At 36.7% G+C, this 19,353-nt stretch overlaps 1 protein-coding gene across 1 annotated transcript; it reads left to right on the top strand.

Moving 5' to 3' along the window:
* Positions 1-1,416: 1,416 nt before the first annotated feature.
* On the top strand, positions 1,417-11,904 carry LOC122835388 (CD81 antigen-like). Its single transcript, XM_044124442.1, has 8 exons — positions 1,417-1,625; positions 3,061-3,175; positions 9,063-9,160; positions 9,276-9,350; positions 9,428-9,541; positions 9,639-9,734; positions 10,870-10,953; positions 11,087-11,904. The coding sequence occupies exons 1-8, from the start codon at positions 1,560-1,562 to the stop codon at positions 11,150-11,152; spliced, it is 714 nt and encodes a 237-aa protein (XP_043980377.1). The 5' UTR covers positions 1,417-1,559; the 3' UTR covers positions 11,153-11,904.
* Positions 11,905-19,353: the final 7,449 nt, after the last annotated feature.

The raw sequence follows: 19,353 nt of genomic DNA, 5'->3' as shown, positions 1-19,353 counted from the left end.
GCGGCGTGCATCCTGCTGCGCAGCTGTTGGCTGAAGGTGTGACCCTGGAGCCACAAACGCGCAGATGCGCGTCTAACACCACAGATCAGATCCCTTACCTTCTGTGGGATTTAAATGTAAACATATATTAGGCTTCAGACAGCTGATCTACATCAAGATCACAAACCTCACTAAGAGCATAGACAGTTCATGCAAAGACAGAAAAATAATTATGTATAGGTAAAATTTGAATATAAAAATATAGGTTGCAGTTCTGAATAATTACAAGCCTTCAGCTTGAGATTTATTTGACAGCAGAGGGCGCTGTCAACCACTCTAAAAACATTTGCAAAGCATCTTCATTCTAGTATTTCTTTCTTTCTTTCTTTCTTTCTTTCTTTCTTTCTTTCTTTCTTTCTTTCTTTCTTTCTTTCTTTCTTTCTTTCTTTCTTTCTTTCTTTCTTTCTTTCTTTTCACTTATTTTGATTGACTTGTAGGAATTAACAATTTTGAAAATGGGGGCGATATAAACTGTGAACACTGTCTTCCAGTTCTCTTGTGGTGTACATATTCCTCCTTAACAGAGGATCTACACATTGGATAACAAAAAGTTTTGTTGTTGTTGTTCTTTTTAGATTGACATTGTGTTATATTTGGACTTTATGTGATAGACCAGCGTAGAGAAAATACAAAATAAAGGAAAATGATGCATGGTTATAAAAACATTTTCAGAAAAGTGTATCATACGTATGTATTTAACACCTTTAATTTATAGGAAGGTGAATGGCTGTGGAAGGAAAAGATGGAGAAGGATTACATAAAAAATAGATGCAGACCTTAATGTTGGACAATGACAATAAGCATGCAACCAGTACAATGAATGGATCAGATCCAGGCAATTTGAAGTGTTCGAATGGCCCAGTGGTCAAGTTTCAAACACAAATACAATGGCTAATTTGTAACAGGCATTTGAGAGTTGATTGACCATCCAGTCTGACCTGAGTTGAATCAAGTCAGATTGGACTTGACTTGAAGACGAATGAACAAATATTTCAGTCTTTACATGAGAAAGTTTTGTAGAGGGAAAACACCAAAATACGTGGAAATGTGCTTGGACCAAAAGGTTATTCTTAAAAGTATCCACTTTAAAAAATAAAACAAATAAAACCTATACACTTCTCCTTCTACCCATCATCGTGCTCTACTTTGTGTTGATCCATGTAAAACCCTAATAAAATACAAATTTATGATTGCAATGGGGCGAAATGTAAAAACATTCAAGACATTTTTGTAAGCCACTCTATATGTGTCACTTTTAACTGGATGAATCTGGGTAGATCTAACTTGCATCTGGAATCCTAACCCTGCTGAAAGGAAATGGGACTCCCTCCCTCCACACTCTGTTTTCCTCTCTGCCTTGTCCTGTCTGCTGCACTTGGTGGGCAGATCCCCGTCTCGGTTTTCACTCTTCGTTATGAAGGAGGAGTTTTCTGTTTTAGCTGGCTCGAATAAAATCTGAGTGATCCCTGAAAGTAGACTTTGATTAGAGCAGAAGGACGAGCTGAAAAGAAGCGGCAACAATGGCTGTGGCGGGCTGTACGAAATGCATAAAATATATGTTATTCTTCTTTAATTTTATTTTCTGGGTGAGTCAATCTTACTTTACTTTTTTTTTTTTTTACATCTCTGATGTTTGAGTTGTTCAGTTTCTGATGCTTTTTTAAACAGAATGTTTTCTTTCGATTAAGTTTTAATTCTTTGGCATTTGCTTTTAAACAGATCAGATCTTTAAACTTTGAGAACTACATCCTGTGCTCTTTGTGACTCCTGTCTCTGGAGTGAGAAAGCAGAATGTATTCGTACCTTGATCAGACAGAAGATGGAAAAGTGCTAATTATTTTTGTCAACAGTTATTTTCAGAAGTAGAGGAAGTTTGCTGAAAAGACGTTTGTTGATGACTCAAAGGCAGGATCACCAAAAGCTGGCAGGGGATCATTCAGGACTTCTCAGTGGGATGAGATTCTTATCATCTCTCTTTCTTATAAAATCTCCTTAAAATCCATCATTGTTGTTGGATCAGGATGAGCCCAATAGACACAGAGCTTCATTTTGAAAATTAAATAGCAGATTTACCCTTAGTATGATATAATAATGCTCAAAAACACTTAAAACTGATCAATTGATCAGATATTTGGAGAGTGTTTTGCTTCAAACCTCAAAAATGTCCAAGATCTCACAGTTTCTGGTGATTTCAATGCATTTTTCTTTGGGAACTTACTCTTAAAATATGTTCAAATACACATGAGTGACAAAAGAAAACATAGCTTTATTACTTATCTGCCAAATTATCTTACTCTGATATTCACCTAGGTCCTATATTTAAGTTTCCATTTGGAGCGTACGGCAGCGGTGCATTGTTTAGATGAGCAAGGAGTCACCACATCCTGGACAGGCCGCACTTGATCGGCTGTTTCCTCTGTTGGTTTTGCCGCTGTGCCCGTCTATGTGAAAGCTCTTGAGCCCCGTCTTCCTCATTTGGCTATTTTTCACATTGTGATTTGAGTTTCCTGTTTCTTTGGGAACAATGGTGACCAGTCAGGTGGGGGGAAAAAAAGAGAGAGAATAAGAATGGGGGATAGATTTCTTGATATAGCTTGAATATTGGCACAGATATGCAAACAATCCCAATTCAGCAGTTGACTTTTAGGATAAAATGTTGCTAGATTATTATTTATTTTTTTTTGGTTACAGCAAACAAGGTAAGTTTAAAAATTATTTTTAAAAATACTCATCGGCTGATTTGGCTGCAAACAATGCTGTGAGGGCACATTCTGTGCCACAGGTCACTGAGGTGTCAGGATGTCCTTTCTTCTTTCAGACCTCAGCTCCACAGTGGAGTTCAGCACAAAGGGAGAAAGAAGTCAAAAGACAATTTTGAACGTTTGCTTAATTCAAGCAAATGTCATTGTTTGTATTTTTTTGTACGTTCATACGTGGCTCTGATCTTCCCTCAGAGAGTCCTTACAGTAGGCAGATAAAATGTGAGAATGAATAATTAAATCCCGTTTCCCTTCCCAACAGCTGGCCGGAGGTGTGATCTTAGGAGTGGCCTTGTGGTTACGCCATGACAGTCAAACCAGCAACCTCCTCATACTTCAGTTTGAAGGCCAGCAGGCGCCGAGCACCTTTTACATCAGTGAGTATCCACCACATTAAAACTGCAACTAATTTCAATGCCATTCATAGGGATTTTATGTTCTGAACCAACACAAACTGGCAGAGATTTGTATAGTTGAAAGAAAGCGGCATGTACGGTATTCTTTTTAAATAAAAATCTTAAAAGTCCAGCAAGCCTTCACAGTTAGACCCATTTACTCCAAAACCCCTAAAGGAAATTTGTTGACAGCACTTAGATCAGCTATGTAAAGTAAATTGTGAATAAGACATACTCAAAGTGCTTGGAACAAGTTATGGACATTTATTTCATGCAGTGTTGCATACAATTTTCATCAAGGCCTTGTACTGATGAAGAAAAAGCTCTATGCAAAGCCTCCTCTTGAACATCACAAAGATCCCCAGTGGGGTCAGGGTGTGAACTCTGCCGTGGCCGATCCATGTGTGAAGATGTCTTCTTCTCACTGAACCACACGTTGATAATTTTAGCACAATGAAGCTTGGAATTATCATCTTAAAATATCCTTGTGTCAACAGGAAAGAAACAATCCCCGGATGGGATTAGAACTCGTAATGTTGCTGAACTTTGACCTGACTAACTGCGGTAACCCCATATGACAGCATTGGCCCCACAGTCATTGTATTTCCTGCATAATTGGTGAAGTTATCTGCTTGACAGGAACACTTTTCATTAATTACAGGTTGTGCTCTTTTCAATTTCACACCAACGCTGTTCTTATTGTTTGTGTCTGGAAAACTTTCCATAAAGCTGAATTTGTCTTAAGTGTAACCTGAGGGATGAGATGATCAGCAGGGGCCTTAGTATCATTACTACAAAATCACTTATGCAGTGGTTACATAAAAAAGTTTATTGCTATTCATTTTCCAATGTTTTGCTAGACGCTTAAAAAAAAACCCGTCATTTAGTTGATCTAAAAAAGTTTACATCTACTAATTTTGTCTTTATTTTTAATTGTCAACACAGAGAAAGAGCTGTCTTAGCACAACCACCTAAAATATATAATTGGAAACATGTGGGCTGACTTGACCTTTCACAATAGGAAACAGGACCTGCGTAGTTCCGCATCTCGCCTTAAGAGTGGTTACAACAAGCTTTCACTCAATCCCATGACCTCACCGCAGGTGATCATTTCTGAATTAAACACTTTTTATGTACATGTTTAAGTTCTGAGTCTCCTTCAGTCTCCTTGGGTGATCATTTGATAGCAGCCAGATGCTTCAGACAGATGTTGCAACAGATGTGGAGTCTAGAAACACTGCCTTTGAGAGTGGTGCAGCAATATAAACATGAACTGTGCCTTCTGTTGCTCACTTTTTCTTCGTATCTTATAGTTCATCTTGTGGCAAATGCTCTTTAGTTTTCTTCAGATCATACAGTGTGTATCTTGCTCTCAGCTCCCTTAACAGTAAAACATGACATGATGTAAGCATTTCAAAGCCCCATGATCTTGGTTTTGCTGCGGCGGTGAACTCCAGTAAAACCATTAATTTACATCTGGGCTCCTGCTGTTCTGCCATACTTACCCCCTCCGTAAGTATATGGGACAAAGTCAAACTCAAGCTTTTTATAGTGGAGAGGCGGCACTCTCATGATTTTAAAGCAGTGGCGGCAAGGAAGGCCCACCCAGGCAAGATCAAGGGAATATTTCGTTTCTTTAGCCCTCCCTTCAACATACGCCCTAGCATAATTCAAATAATCTCATACATGTGCACATTATCCCTCAAATTAGAGTTTGAAGTGGGTGTTTTTTTTTTTAGCTTACTGGCAAACCAAAGTGGTATTTATGTAAGACTGGAAATACACACGCTCCCACCTCTGCTGCAGCACTTGAGAACCTTACTGGTGGCAGTTGTCTGGTCTGGTTTGTGCCACAGCCTCTGACTCCTTCATAGTTGAACTTTGAGCTTAGCTTGCTGTGAGGAAAATGAGAAAAGTTCTCATAAGGCTCATGTTTGTATTCTACACATAAACTCAGAACCAGGGAATGAGAAGCTCTTCATAGACACTAACAATAAAAGATTAAACAGCTATATTCATTATTAAACTGCTCTTCTGAATGTCAGAGATCCACTCGTAAGCAATAAAACACAAATTAATGCAACAAACTTCTTGTGAAACTTTGGTTTATTTAGTCAGTCAATCAAATATTGTATTTATTGAGCACTTTTTCAAAACATCTAGGTTAACGTTGATAAAAATAAGATAAAACAGCTAAATGAAACCACAAACAATGAACAAACTAAGAAAAGTAAAACTGTAGAGCAAAATGAAATGCACTGATGTTCATTGTGTTGTGTGGACACATTAAATTTATTCAAAATCTGTTCAAAAATACTTTATAATTCCAAAATGAAAAAAATTCTTGGTGCAGTTTATACTATATAAAGTTTTCTCAAAGAGTTCTTGTAGGTTCTGATGGGTTTGGCCAGGAAGGATCTCCTGTAGCAGTCTGTCTTACAGCATATATGGACACGTGTCTGACTGAACACACTTTTTTACTGCATGACAGCCTTACAAAGAGGATGCTCAGGATTGTCTATAATTGTGATTCCCCTACATCCTGCAGAAGAGGCTCAATTAGTCAACAAAGTCCACCAGTGTGTAACTTCTCTAACAGGAGAGTTTAGAGCCTACAAACATAGTGTTGGCTGAATAATGCTTTGGGGATGCTGTTTCTCACCATGGTCTGGAAAGCAGTTCAGAGTTCATGGGAAGATGAACAGAGAAATGAAAGTCCAGGATGAAACTTTTCAGATTTTCATTTATTAAAAAAATTGAAAACCAGCTGCTTTTTGCTTCCCCTCCACAGTTGTGTTGTACTCTTTGCTAGTCAGTCATGTGAATATTGCATGCATGCATGCATAATATTTTGGTCAAGTTTCTAATTGTAATGTGACAAAATAAAAAAATAAAAAGTTTGAGGGTTATGATGTTCTCTGGTTCTTGGCCAAAAACAAAAATAAGCATGGAAGTAGAGCATCCCCTTTAAACTGCTGGCATATCTTCGAGGATAGTAAATCATTTTTAGGTTACTGCACTGCCCTGGATTACATAATGAGGGAGTCAAAGATACACTGCATATTTTCTCCGTCTGCTTTGGACTTTATAAAATAATTGATTTTAAATTATAGGCAAGATTTATAACCGTATCTTTTCGTCTTGAGTTTATTTCAGTTTATTGGTATCCTTCTCAGATGGTGTGAAAATCACTTCTTCCTTTTTTTTGTTCTATTCAAGTACTAAACGAGACGGACAAGTGAAGCTTCTGGAGATTTTACTGAGAGACAAGAAATAAATGGACTTCTCCATGGGGTCTAAAAGCTCATGTCTCCTTTAGAGACTCAATAGATGCCGAACCTCAAAGGGTGTTGTCATAGTAATGGAGGGCAGTGGAAATAATGGCTCCTTTGCTGCATTGCAGATTTACTGGCCCTGGTAACCTTCCCTTGGTACCACAAAAAAGTCCTGAAAGCAAAGAGAAAGGGGTGGGTGAGGTGGTTGGGTTATGCGTGATAAATGAGATACAGTGTTAGGTGGCCTGTGTCACCATTGGTTCATTTCAGTGAACACTGTCAGGCTTCGTTAGCGGGTCAGTGAGTTGGTTTCTCTGCAAATCAGAATAGAGGACTCTGAAAAGGCTGAACTACTTTTTTAAAATATATATTTCATGTTTTACACCCATCTGGTTTTTTTTTTTTACTGTGTCAATACAAGCTGGAGTTTGACTTTGTTCATGAAACAGTAAAAAAGTGGAAGTGAGTCATCTCAATACACAGAATCCCGACAACAGATTATGTCTTTTCTTAGGTATTTTATTTAATCACTTGAACAATTTATGTTCATCATTTCCTGTTTAAACAGACGTAATCAGTATCTAATCTCTGCAGCACAAATGCTTCCTGTGAATCTGCTTATGGAAACAAAAATGACTCCCGGCATTAAAGGGGTACTGAAGGAAAAAGTTTTCCCACCCAAACCTGATACATGGCTATTTCTTGGTTAAGACAATTTAGTCTGATCCTCAAGCAGCAAAGCAGCCCCAAAATGCCATGAGAGGATTTCTAACAACATGATGTTATTTTTCTGAAATGTTGTGTTAGTTCAAAGCCAGATATCACAGGACAGACATCTTCCATAAATCTTCACGTTTGTCTCATCAGTCAGAAAAACAAACTTCCTAGAGTCTCGGGAAGGGGATTTTTCTTTTTTATCTTTGTTGGCAGTCATGTTGCCCTCGCAGCTTGAAAATTTGTTATTTTTCTAAAGTCTTTCCTTTGCGAAATTGTAAAAATATTTTTTATGGAGTTTTGTGACTTTGTGAATGAGGGGTTGATTAGTTCTTGCGGGTTGGTTTGAATAGATTTTTCTTAATAAATGAAATCATGAATTAAAATTTTTTTCTATTTATTTCTGCAAAGAAATTTCATTGAGACGCAAGGATTTATTTTCAAGGGCGACCTATTTTAAAAATACATACAAAACTAAAATTGAAAACTGATATGAAATATGTTTTTATGAGCTGAGACATCTAAGTGTGACAACAAAATAAAGACAGAATGAGTCTGAAATTTATATATCTTTAAATCATTGTAAATTCAAATTAGCTGAAACTAACAGTTTGTAAGACATGGCCAAAAACTAAATTTATATTATTTTTAAAAGAGCTCCAATCTCAAAAACATCAAAGAAGTTTATGTGAATGCTATTGTAAAATCTGTTAAACTGCCTTCATGTTTGACGTTTATTTACACAAAAAAGTGGAAGAATGTTTAGATAGGAAATGAAGGATGAAGGAATTGCGGCACCGATGATGTTTTTGTCTGGAACACCATACCGCGAAACTAATGGACTGGTATGAAAATAAAAGCAGTGTAAAGTTATTACACAAAACATTACAGTCATTTACATGAAAACTATTTCATTGATTTTCCTTCATATGTTCCGTTCTCCTTTTTCACAGGAAACTGATTGTCACACATTTCCACACGACCCCAGTTACTGTGTAAATAATCATTGTCTTCTGAGTAAATGACCCCCAAATTCACCATGAAGACGATTTAAGAGATCAGAAAATTCTAATAGCTTTCAGATTGAGCTTGTTTATTTATTTATTTTAGTTAGAAGCTTCGGTCCTGACCTTTGTAGGACTAGCTGTTAGCTTCAGCCTCTATGACCCAATGGTGAGGATTTATACTTCAGAAAAACACCAAGAGAGTAAGGACAGCAAAGAACATTTTCTTAAAATAGTGGACTTTAGAGCATCCATTACTAATATGTGATTCTTTTAATTATATGTGCTGTAGTGTGTACTAAACATACAAATGATCTCAGATTGCACAGTTATTTGAATAAGCCTTTTTTAGTGCAAATCAGGATCTATGCCTCCTTTGTTTCTTTAATTATTTTGTTCATTCATGTTTTTATTCTGCATTGAACCCAGTTTCACTTTTCAGGTTTGATGGCAACACAATGACCTGTACTCTCTTTTTTAAACATGTCTAATTTCTTGAACGTGTGTTTGTGCATCCATGTGTGCCTACATGGTTGCTATGTTTCCCAAGAAATGCTGTGAGTCACAGTTCACAGACAGGGTTTTGTGTGTAAGTCCAGGGTGTCATGGAGGGATTTCCTTGTCAGGGTGGTTGCTTTTAGGCACTTCCATCCCTCTCTCTCAGGAAGAGGGAGATATTTGTCTTTCGAATGCAAATAATAGTATGTCACTCTACAGAGAAAACAGAAAAAAATCATCCAGGAAGCCCCAAACCAAACAGCATTTGGCTCACTTTCATGTGCATCGGGGGTTTTCTCCCTCTTAGCATTGACACTTCTGCCCCCTAGTGGTGGCTAAGACGCTGTGACATCGTGATAATTAACTTTCTGTTTACAGGCGTCTACATACTCATCGCTGTCGGAGCTGTCATGATGCTTGTGGGATTCTTGGGATGTTACGGTGCCATTCAGGAATCTCAGTGTCTGCTAGGAACGGTTAGCATTCCAGCTCCACCTCTCAGACAACTTGTTTATGTAAACAGCAACTAACATTATATAAAATAAGTGAGATAAATCTGATTAAATGTATGTTCTAACTTCTTCTTTGCAGTTTTTCTTCTTTTTGGTGATCCTCTTTGCCTGTGAAGTGGCTGCAGCAATCTGGGGCTTCATGAACAGGGACACTGTATGTACAATAAAAAACAAATGTCTTAAAATCATCTTCAATTGTCATCCAACTTCATGTTTTCTGATTGTCCACAGATGTCCAAAGAGCTGATTAATTTCTATGACGCTGCGTACATCAAGGCTGTGGATGTCACTGGGTCCCCGAGTAAAGACGCAGCCATCGGTGTGCTGGGTGCTTTCCACACTACAGTATGTGTTATATTGAGTCCAATGCTTTATGTTTGTGTAAAAACAAAAAAATATACCTTGTAATTACAAGTGCTTTTGCTCTGGCTTTTATCTTCAGCTAAACTGCTGTGGGAAAGGCGATGACACTCCTCTATTCATGCAAGTCCGCTCCACCTTGTGTCCCTCAGGAATACTTTCTGCACCAAAACCCAAGGTACACACAAAGTTTACTACCAAACCCTTCCTACAGGCCTTGTTTTATAATTTTAACAACTTTTCCATGTGAGTTGCATGGCCAGTAGTTGTTTAGTTCACAAGTAGAAACAATGTTTAAAAAAAAAATGAGAGGAGGCTCCAGCTAGAAGATGCAGAAAAACGCTACCGTTACATTTGAAACACTGAAGAATGAAGTGGTAATAGAAGAGTTTCCAACTCAAATGTGCAATTAATGAGACAAAGACATGAACATTTATTCAAAAAGAAGGAGGTAATCAGTAATGAGTGTAGTACTTTGGAGGCCCTTGTAAAGTTATTTAAAAGCACTCTTTGGAAAATCCAGTCTATCTGTAATTATCTACAGTACTGACTGACCTCTCATAACTATAACTCCAGCTCAGAAAATAAAACTCTGTCAGCGTTCAGGTGAATTTTGTAATTTGTGCTTTAGGTATGACCAGCATTGCTGGAAGTGTATAATTGTGCACTTGCACTTCCATTTGTCCCAACAACAGTTCTATCAGAAAACTTCAACAAACATGCTGCGCAGTGGAAGCAGCTGAAACTCTATTTTCATGATCAGACTGCTTTTTACTGGTAAGCATTTAATTGCACCACAGCAGGGGTGTCAAACTCCAGTCCTCAAGGGCCACTGTCCTGCAGTTTTTAGACGTGCACCGGAATCAAATGGCTTAATTGCCTCCTTCTTGTGTAGATAGGTTCTCCAGAGTCCTGCTAATGACCTAATTATTCTATTCAGGTGCAACAGAGGCACATCTAAACGTTGCAGGATAGTGGCTTTCCAGGCCTGGAGTTTGAGACCCCTGCACTACAGTATACTCAAATTCTATTAATCCATCAAACACTGGTTTAATTACCCTAACCCTACTTTGACATTACCCAAACCTCTTTAATGACAGCAGCAGGCACACCTGCCCACTATCAGTGTTTACATTGTGATTTGATGATATTTCATGTGAACAGGCCTATACGCCCAGCCGATATCCAGCACCTTGTTTTGACAGCCGACTTGGTTCAGTTACATGTGAACGATGACAGACTTTGTGCACTGAGAGCGGAACAAACGTTTTAACTGATTGCAGCATCCTGATCCTTCCTTTGTCTCTTGTCAGAGCTGCCACAGTGAACTCGTCGCTCTGTTCTCCGAGAAGCTCCACCTCATCGGCCTGGCCGCCTTGGTGGTTGCCGTCATCATGGTGAGCGACGGATTGAAAATGCACAGATCTCGATTTCGTTATTAAGAAATACTGCCTGTTGTCAGTTCTGATAGCAGCGCAGACTCTAAGAGACAGACATATTGAATTAAATCATATCATTTTCTGCATTTAGATCTTTGAGATGATCTTCACCATGGTGCTCTGCTGTGGGATTCGCAACAGCCCGGGAGTTTACTAACCGTTTAAAGGCCAGGAGTAAACCACAGCAGCTGATACCAGAGGGATCTGTTTCTGTGCACTACATGTATATTATCCTATTTACTATAGATTAGATCTTGTTTATATATTACTCATCTGTCATTACTTTCATTTTGACAGTAACTGACCTGTCATTGCTTTCTTTTATCCCTTCAGTTTGTTGGAAAATGTTTCTCTGGCAGGGTTTCTGGGTGTGTAATATGTATATAAACTTATTGTTTATTAGAAAGGAGACAGCGTGATGATGTGTGTGTGTGGGGGGGGGACGTGTGTGTGTTCTAACTGGGTAGTTATTTGTATTGTATCTAGCTGCAGGGTGATTGCTATTTATTCTGCAGTGTTTCTGGGATCAGCAAGGAGGCTTTTCTTTTTCTTTTTTTTTTTCTTTTTTTTCCTCCGAAGAGTTATTGCAGCGCTAGTGGCTCGTATTTTTTGCGACAGTAGACAGACAGGGTGAGGAGAGGGGGAAGACATGTGGCAAAGGTTGCCGGGACCGGGAGTCGAACCCGCGACATCCGCGTCAAGGACTGAGGCCTCCAAGCGTGGAGCGTGCTAACCCCCTGCGCCACCAGCCAGGAGGCTTTTACTGGACCATGTGTGTCTTCTAACCTGAAGAAAAAAAATCATGCTCTCATGTTTGTTAACTTGTGATATTATTAAATAGAGGCAAAACTTTTCTATTTTCTGCTTATTCTGAGAATCCTAATAAATTAAACCAATTGTCATATATACCGTAAGTGTTTAGCAGTGATTTTTCTATTTTTTTATTTTCTGAAGGAGTTTAACTTTGTTTGGGAATTTGTGTCTTATTATCCAGCCAACAAATACTAATATGAGCTGTACCAAAAGATTACATATAGCCTATTGGTTTGATGCAGAACAATGCTCCGTTTGAACTGGTTTTCTCAATATCCAGCCAAGACTCTACACAGCTGGCTGTGTAACTGATTTTGGCAGTATGGGTCATATTTAATCAGGCCAAAAGGTCCTATTCACATATTCATTCAAAAATATCTGAATATTGTGAATACTAATTAGTCAAACTTCTTCTTCTTCAGAACATCACTTTAAAGATGTTTGAGCTGCAACATGGCAATATGTCCTGTGTTATTTAATTATCCAAATTATTTTTTGAATTATACTTCTGTGTAATAAAGTACTAGCTAGGACTCGAGCCCCAGTGTTTCAGGATCTTAGTAGAAACTGTCTGTTACTTTTAACCCTCAGTAATGCTGTATTTGCTGCGTTTCGCCACGAGGGGGTGCAATCAAATGAACGCGCGTTCACTCTGCAGCGTCTCTCCCTTTTGCAGCAACTTATTTGCATAAAAAACTAAACTGACTGGTACTTCTGGCACAGAGATAGCCGCCACACCCAAAACACACGTTTGTTCTGCCAACAGGTTCACTTTCTCACCAAAGGAAGCAGCTTTGATCTCAGCTGTGACAAAGACAGGCCCCAAGCTCTGTTCCTTTCAGAAAGAATCTCTTGAATACGGTTTCTTTTCCTATAGATCTTTTACTGAACACACTTTGTTTCTAGTTTAATGATCTTTTCAACTCTGCCACCTTTCTCCATGGTTGTCAACTTGACCTTTGTCTCTATGCTCCAGATTGAAGACGTCTAAAGCTAAGGTAGACGGTGATATTTAGACAACAGGGTGTTACGATCGTCAGCATGAGGGCAAGTGTTTGCAAAAGCCGCCTTTCCTGTTTCTGGAGGACAATGATGCCATGAGATTTTAAAACAAGCCTCATCCAGTCAGCACTTATGAATCATAAAACGAACTTTCTAGTGTCTGAATAAGAGCAGCTACTGGCAGGTTCCAGTTTTTTTTTAGTGTGCAAAGTTGTGAAATCCTCTGTTTTGGGTGGATTGGTCCTACCCAAAAGATGATGTGGGCGTTGTCAAAAGCAATAATTACTCACATGGGCCGATATCGTGACACTACCAAGTGATGAAGGGGACAGGATTGAATCAGAAATGTGATTTTTATATTCTAAGAAAAAATGTTTAACATTAATTTATTAGCTCAACATAGACTGTTTTTTTTTAAAACTGGACTTCTATTTCAGAAGTTCAAAGTTCAAGTAGCTCAGATTTTTAGCGTAGCAGTTGTACAGAGGATTTTTAAACTTTTTCACCCTTTGTGAATGTAGACAAACTCTTTTTTTATTATTGTTATTTGAAAGTCTAGATTTTCTCTGACAAATGAAAATCTTCTTTAAATATTACACCACAACATATTAGTTCTTACTTCTTATGTTTATCTTGAGGAGCAGAAACCTCCAGAAACTTCTACACAAAAGCAAATCTTCGTTTATTCAACCTGACTAAATAAACTCATAACCTATTTTTAGAATTTTCAGAATAAATTTTGAAAATCTTCTGGGCCAAGAAATTAGTAAAACTAAATATTATAAAATCTTTTCAAAAAGCAGTCTACCTTACTTAATACATGTTTGGCTTATTACAGAGCAGGTGGAAAAAAAAAAATCCCAATAAATAATTCTGGGATTTTTTTAAAATTCAAAAATAATTTTGTATCGGTTGAATACTTTTTGGTCTGAAACAACACAAAATAGAGTAAAAGTCTGAAGTGATAGGAAAGTGAAATATAGTTTACAAATGTTTTGTGAAAAAAACATCTTTGCATTTGTAAACACACCCATTTACTCTGATATCCCCAAATAAAATCCAGTAGTAATTCTATGAAGTAGTTGCATCATGACTAACCAGAGTCCATCTGTATGTCGTTTAATCTCTCTATAAACACAAAGATCTTGTAAAAGCCTCTGAAATCAAAAAGGGCTACAATCTAACACTTGGCTGACCTTATTGCTTACAGCTTGCTCTTTACGCTGAATACAGAGCAGTGCTAGAAGAAAACCTGTTAGTGGCTGAAAAAGTTTTAAAACTGGAGTGGAGAATAAAATGACTCAACACATTCAGCCAGATCTACGCTGAAATGGTTTAGACATGTATATATGGTGTAGTTAAAGTCCAGAGCTGCAGTCCTCTCCAATCTAGTCTGTGTGAGCTTGAGCTATTTTGGAAAGAAGAATGTATAAAGATTTCTAACGGACTCAGGGGGAACACCTTTCAGCTCTTGCTTTGTAAAATATGTTTATAAAAACACATATTCTATTTTCATTTTATGATTATCTACCTTGTTTTGGTAGGTCACATAAAATCTCAGCAAAAAAATCCTTGAAGTCTGTGTTTGAAACATGACAAAATATGAAAAGCTCCAGCAACATGAATGTGTTTGTTAGACATTGTACATGGTCTATTCATTTAATGAGAGTCTCATGAAAGCGATGGTTTGTCACATTTTTTAAAATATGATTTAAAAAAAAACATGAGGGTGGAACAAAAAAAACTTTACAGCAAATAAAAAAAAGGTTTGTTTGTTATTCTATCAGATTAAGTTCCAATTAGTCACAATAGACAGCTTACTCTTACTTCTGTCTTCTGTAATTATTGTATTAGGTTTGTAATCTTGCCATCTGCTGACAAACTATTCATGTCGGTTCTTGAATTACCGAATGTCTGATCAGACCAGATGCTCTGAGTAAAGACTCCTGGCTGCAGCGCTGCAGTCTGATCCAGGGCCCTGTAGTAAAATTACAAGTACCTGCATGAAAACCGATTGTAATTGTGTGCAAAGCTAAGTGTGGAACTGCCTAAATGGTCTCTAAAGTCTACCACTGAACGTGGCACATTTTGGAAAGCTTCATATCAAGGTCGGGTCATCGTCTGTAAGGCTTTCTAACAGATGCTGTCAGATAAATGATGCATTCAGGGTAATTGTTTCTCTCAGTATCAGTGTGTTTTTGTAGCTCTGATAAATTCAGCTTTGTGTCATGTGAAAGGAAAGCTGCTCATACTTCACACAGCAAACAGAAGATAATTTTCTCATGGCGTTACTTTCCTGATTCTGACAAATGCAGCTGGTTCGAGTCACATTTCTACTCTAATTACAAATCGTCACGGTTTGCTATTTAGTAGAACTTCTGTTCTGAGTATTTACCTCCCTGACTGAGTCACCATAGCGGAAATAAGTAATCATGAAAAATCTGCTTCCCTACCAAATAAAAAACAAAAACAAAACAACTGATAAGTTCTGCTCTGAATATGATGATATCTCTATCATATTCCCGTTTAACAGAGATTGACGTTATGAGATCAAGCGAAGCAGTCTAAGTGAAAGCGTGTTATCTGTCTTTGTCTTTCTCTGCTCATCGTCGTCGTCGCTCACATGGCTTGGCTCGCTACTCTTCTTTTTCAACCCACCCCATGGTGTCATACCTGTCTGTGACTCACCTTTTTGTGCTTCTGCATAGGTCAGTTAATTAAAATGAGGGCGTTAACTTACTGTTACTTTTAATACTCTGACACACACAAAATCAGATCAGTCCAGGTGAAAGTCAGAGGAGAACGTCTCACTCACAGGTCATGGTAAGTCTAAACTTTCACAGAAGAGTTTGAAGCTAACAATTTCTTCCCTCCTTGCAGTTTTGGATCCAAGGCCTAGGATTGACTTTTATGCATTTGCTTCTTATTGTTGAGCCTTAAGCTGCTTTTCGCAAATTGTTTGTGCATATATAGTAATGTTCATTGAATTAGAATATTATTGAGAAGTTAATTTATTTCAGTATTTCATTGGGTGAACTACATTATGTGGATTTATTGTGCACTGATTGATGTTTTCAGGAATCATGTGAGCATTATGATAATTTTCCACTTGCTACTAAAGGAAACAGCATTTAAAGTGAGAATATAACATCAGACTAATAAATAAATTTCACATAAATATTGGGAAATTTATATAATGTTGATTCAGAAGGACTGTGAGATAATTTGCTCACTCAGATCAGACTTAGATCTGCTTTGAAAAAACAACTGAAAGCAGAACAACATCTTTGTTGGTTGGAGTTCCTGCTTTAAATTTATTTATATATTTGTCCAAGTATATATATATATGTATATATATATAATTAATATATTATTAATATATTATTAAAGAAATACCTCAAGTTACAATGGAAACAAATCAATTAGAATCAATAAGAAGATGTATTAATCAAAAAATGTATGTGCTTTTACTCAATTTTGTATTTTTAATGCCTGAAGCTCAAAAATTGCCATTCAGACAACACAGACATACAGAATCCATCAACATGCGAGTGGTACATGTTGTACTACTCACATTGTTGCATTAGAGGCAATAACTCCTGTAGCTACGTTCAAATTAAACAAAACAAATAAATCCAAGGTGCGGCTTGGGCTTAATGACAGAGTGCTGCAGTGCCACACCTCGTCTTTCAGCAAAAACTGAGGATTGACCTTTTGCAAAAAAGAAAAGTGGGGGAGGAAAAGAAAAAAGAAAAGAAAATGAAATGAAAGGAAAACAATTGTTTTACTAAACTTCGTTCTCAGGTAAAATTTTATCACTGAGCACAATGCAAACTTGTAATATGTTAATGGAACATTGAAAATCTATACATCAGTGGAAAAAAGTGAATATAAAACCTAGAGCAAATCAGCTTACCATTCCCCGTAGAATAAAGCTCGCTGGTCGCTGTTAACATGGCGTCTGTTCTTCACAGTTTTATTTGATTTCCTCCTGATTTTGTATTTATTTTAAATCCTTTCATGTAGAACTTCAAAAAAGCTCTCTGTGCAGAGTTATTGTGAAACAAGGCTGATAATATTCACATACATGCAAATATTGCAACACAGAAGGAAATCATTTTGCTGCATTCACAAAGTACACCCATACAATTAGCACCAATTTGGATTTAACTCTTGAATGGATAGTTCTGTTTGTGCTGTGAGGTAAACCTTAACCTAAGTGGAAATGAATCAGACCTATTTATCTTGTAAAGTGTTTGAGAGGACCATTGTGGTGAGCTGGTGCAATGTAAATAAATTACATACAATTGAATTGAATGGATCAAATACTACAGACCGAAACTTTCACTGAGAACACACATTGTTTAATTTTGCTGCTTTTAGGATGAGTGAAGACTAATTTTTAAATTGTTAAAATGAAATCACCGCAGAGACAAAAAAGAATTTTGGAAAACAAATTTGAATCAAAATGTATAAAATTATCTAGCCGTCTCAAGGCCCTTTGCAGGACAAACAGGGCAGATTTCCAGACAAAAAAACATCATAAGATCAAATCATGCAGACAGATTTGAATTTAATACTGATCCAAGTTGCTGTCAAATTCAGTTTATAATACCAATTGGTGAATCAGTTTCTCTCTATTTGCAATAGAAAATGTAATGAAGTCTTGTTACCTTTGAATTAAATCCCCAATTATATTTTACAATTACTAAATCTATAATACAAAATCTACAATAGCTGAAGTAGACGCAAACTCTCCTTTTTTACTTACCTTTTAGAGCAAGAAATGCTTCCTGACAAAATGTCTTACCTATAGAGTAGCTTGTTATATTACTAAGTTTTAATCAGAAGCATTGGCTTCTTTGACACTCCTTTGTCTTTGTTTACCTTTGTAAGGTTTTTAGCGAAAGCTCTTTCAGCTCACATCACACAAGTTTAATGTAAACTTGTCTTTAATTATTCTTAATATTATTAAGCAGCTTGCTTTCTGTCCTGTTACAAGTCAGTTTCTTACAGGAGGATGTGAACTATGACGTGAATCTACACTTTTAAGTTTTTAACCAAACGTCTGCTTTGAGGCAAAATCTCACAGAAAACATCAATCAGTTTTATCTGTTGTTCTTATTCTTAGCCTTATGTTCACCTAAGCAAAATGTCGAAGCTGGGAAAGTTTCCTTAAAGCTAGAAATAAATATCATACATGATATTAATCTTTATCTGCTGCTTAACAATAAAAATCCATAAAACCTTGTCAGTATATAATTCCTGCTTTGATTCTGGTTTATTAAAATAAAATGTAGATAAAGTCACTCATTTAGTAATTATAAAATTAAGGTGTTTCTTTAACTCTTGCTTATGAGATTCAAACAGGGCACACTGTAAAGGACAGAGAATTACACAAGTAATAACATATTAGTAAACAAACTTCTCTTAATTAGTTTAAACTTTTTTAGCAAACAAATTTTATTACATGAATTAATAGAATAGTAAAGCTGCTGAAATTCTGCTATGGCTTATTATGATACTTATATTTGCGTTTTGTTAGTTTCCTCTGATCACAATAACTGGAACATGTTATTATGTTCCAGTTCATAACATATTTTTGTAATGTTTATTGCTTGTTACTTGCTGGTTACTGTATTCTTTTTTTTATGGTGTGACACACTTTGAACTGCTTTGTTGCTGAAATGTGCAAATAAACTTCATTTAGCACGACCATCATTTTACAGCTTTCTGAAACTTTATGCAGGTTTTCCTGTAAAATGTTGAGTAACAATTATAATAAAGACTAAAAATATAATATTCCTGGCAGATTTAGATTTATAGTTATTTAAGAAGTTAGTTTCTTGAGACAGACAAAAAATATTAGAAACAATGTAATATAAAACTGTACTCAAGAAAGACTAGGATTACTTCAACATACTTTTACTTAAATAAAAGTAAAACGTAGCAATGGAATAAGTTGCTAAAGTAACAGCACTTGACGAAAATCCTACTGAAGCAGAGAAACTGACCATAACATCTGATTAATTTCAATATTATGCAATCAGACAAAAAGATAAAGCTATGTGCTAATTCTGGTATTTTAAGCACCAAAATGCAAATGCAAATTCAGGAATAATAAAAACTTTTAAAACATATTTTCCATAGAATACCTATGAAACTAAAACTTAAAGTAGATAATGCATATGTAAGAACACGGTTGCAGTGACAATATGGTGTCTTCACTTTATCTCCTAATGGTTTAAATAACATGAGAATAGCAAAACTTGTGTACGAAAATGCACGTGTGTTTCTCTCATGCCTTTTTCGTTAAAATAGTTACTCGCAGTGAGTAAAGTGTCCAGAAGGTTTACAGAAGTGAGAGTAGTGATAGGCTACTTCATAATGTTTTATTTCGGTTAAAGTAAAAAGCACATTGTAGAAAAACGAAGAGGAAATAAAAAAAAAAAAAAGGTTTTGCATTTTTGTCTCAGAAGTGTTTTGTTAGGGGGTTTGAGTCAACCGCTTATCTAGACGCGGTCCAGAGCTCACCTGTGAGTC

This window comes from Gambusia affinis, linkage group LG08 (genome assembly GCF_019740435.1).
Source record: "Gambusia affinis linkage group LG08, SWU_Gaff_1.0, whole genome shotgun sequence".
NCBI classification, from domain to species: domain Eukaryota; kingdom Metazoa; phylum Chordata; class Actinopteri; order Cyprinodontiformes; family Poeciliidae; genus Gambusia; species Gambusia affinis.
Note: the sequence above shows the minus strand (reverse complement) of the source record. Positions and strands in the feature narration are given on the sequence as shown.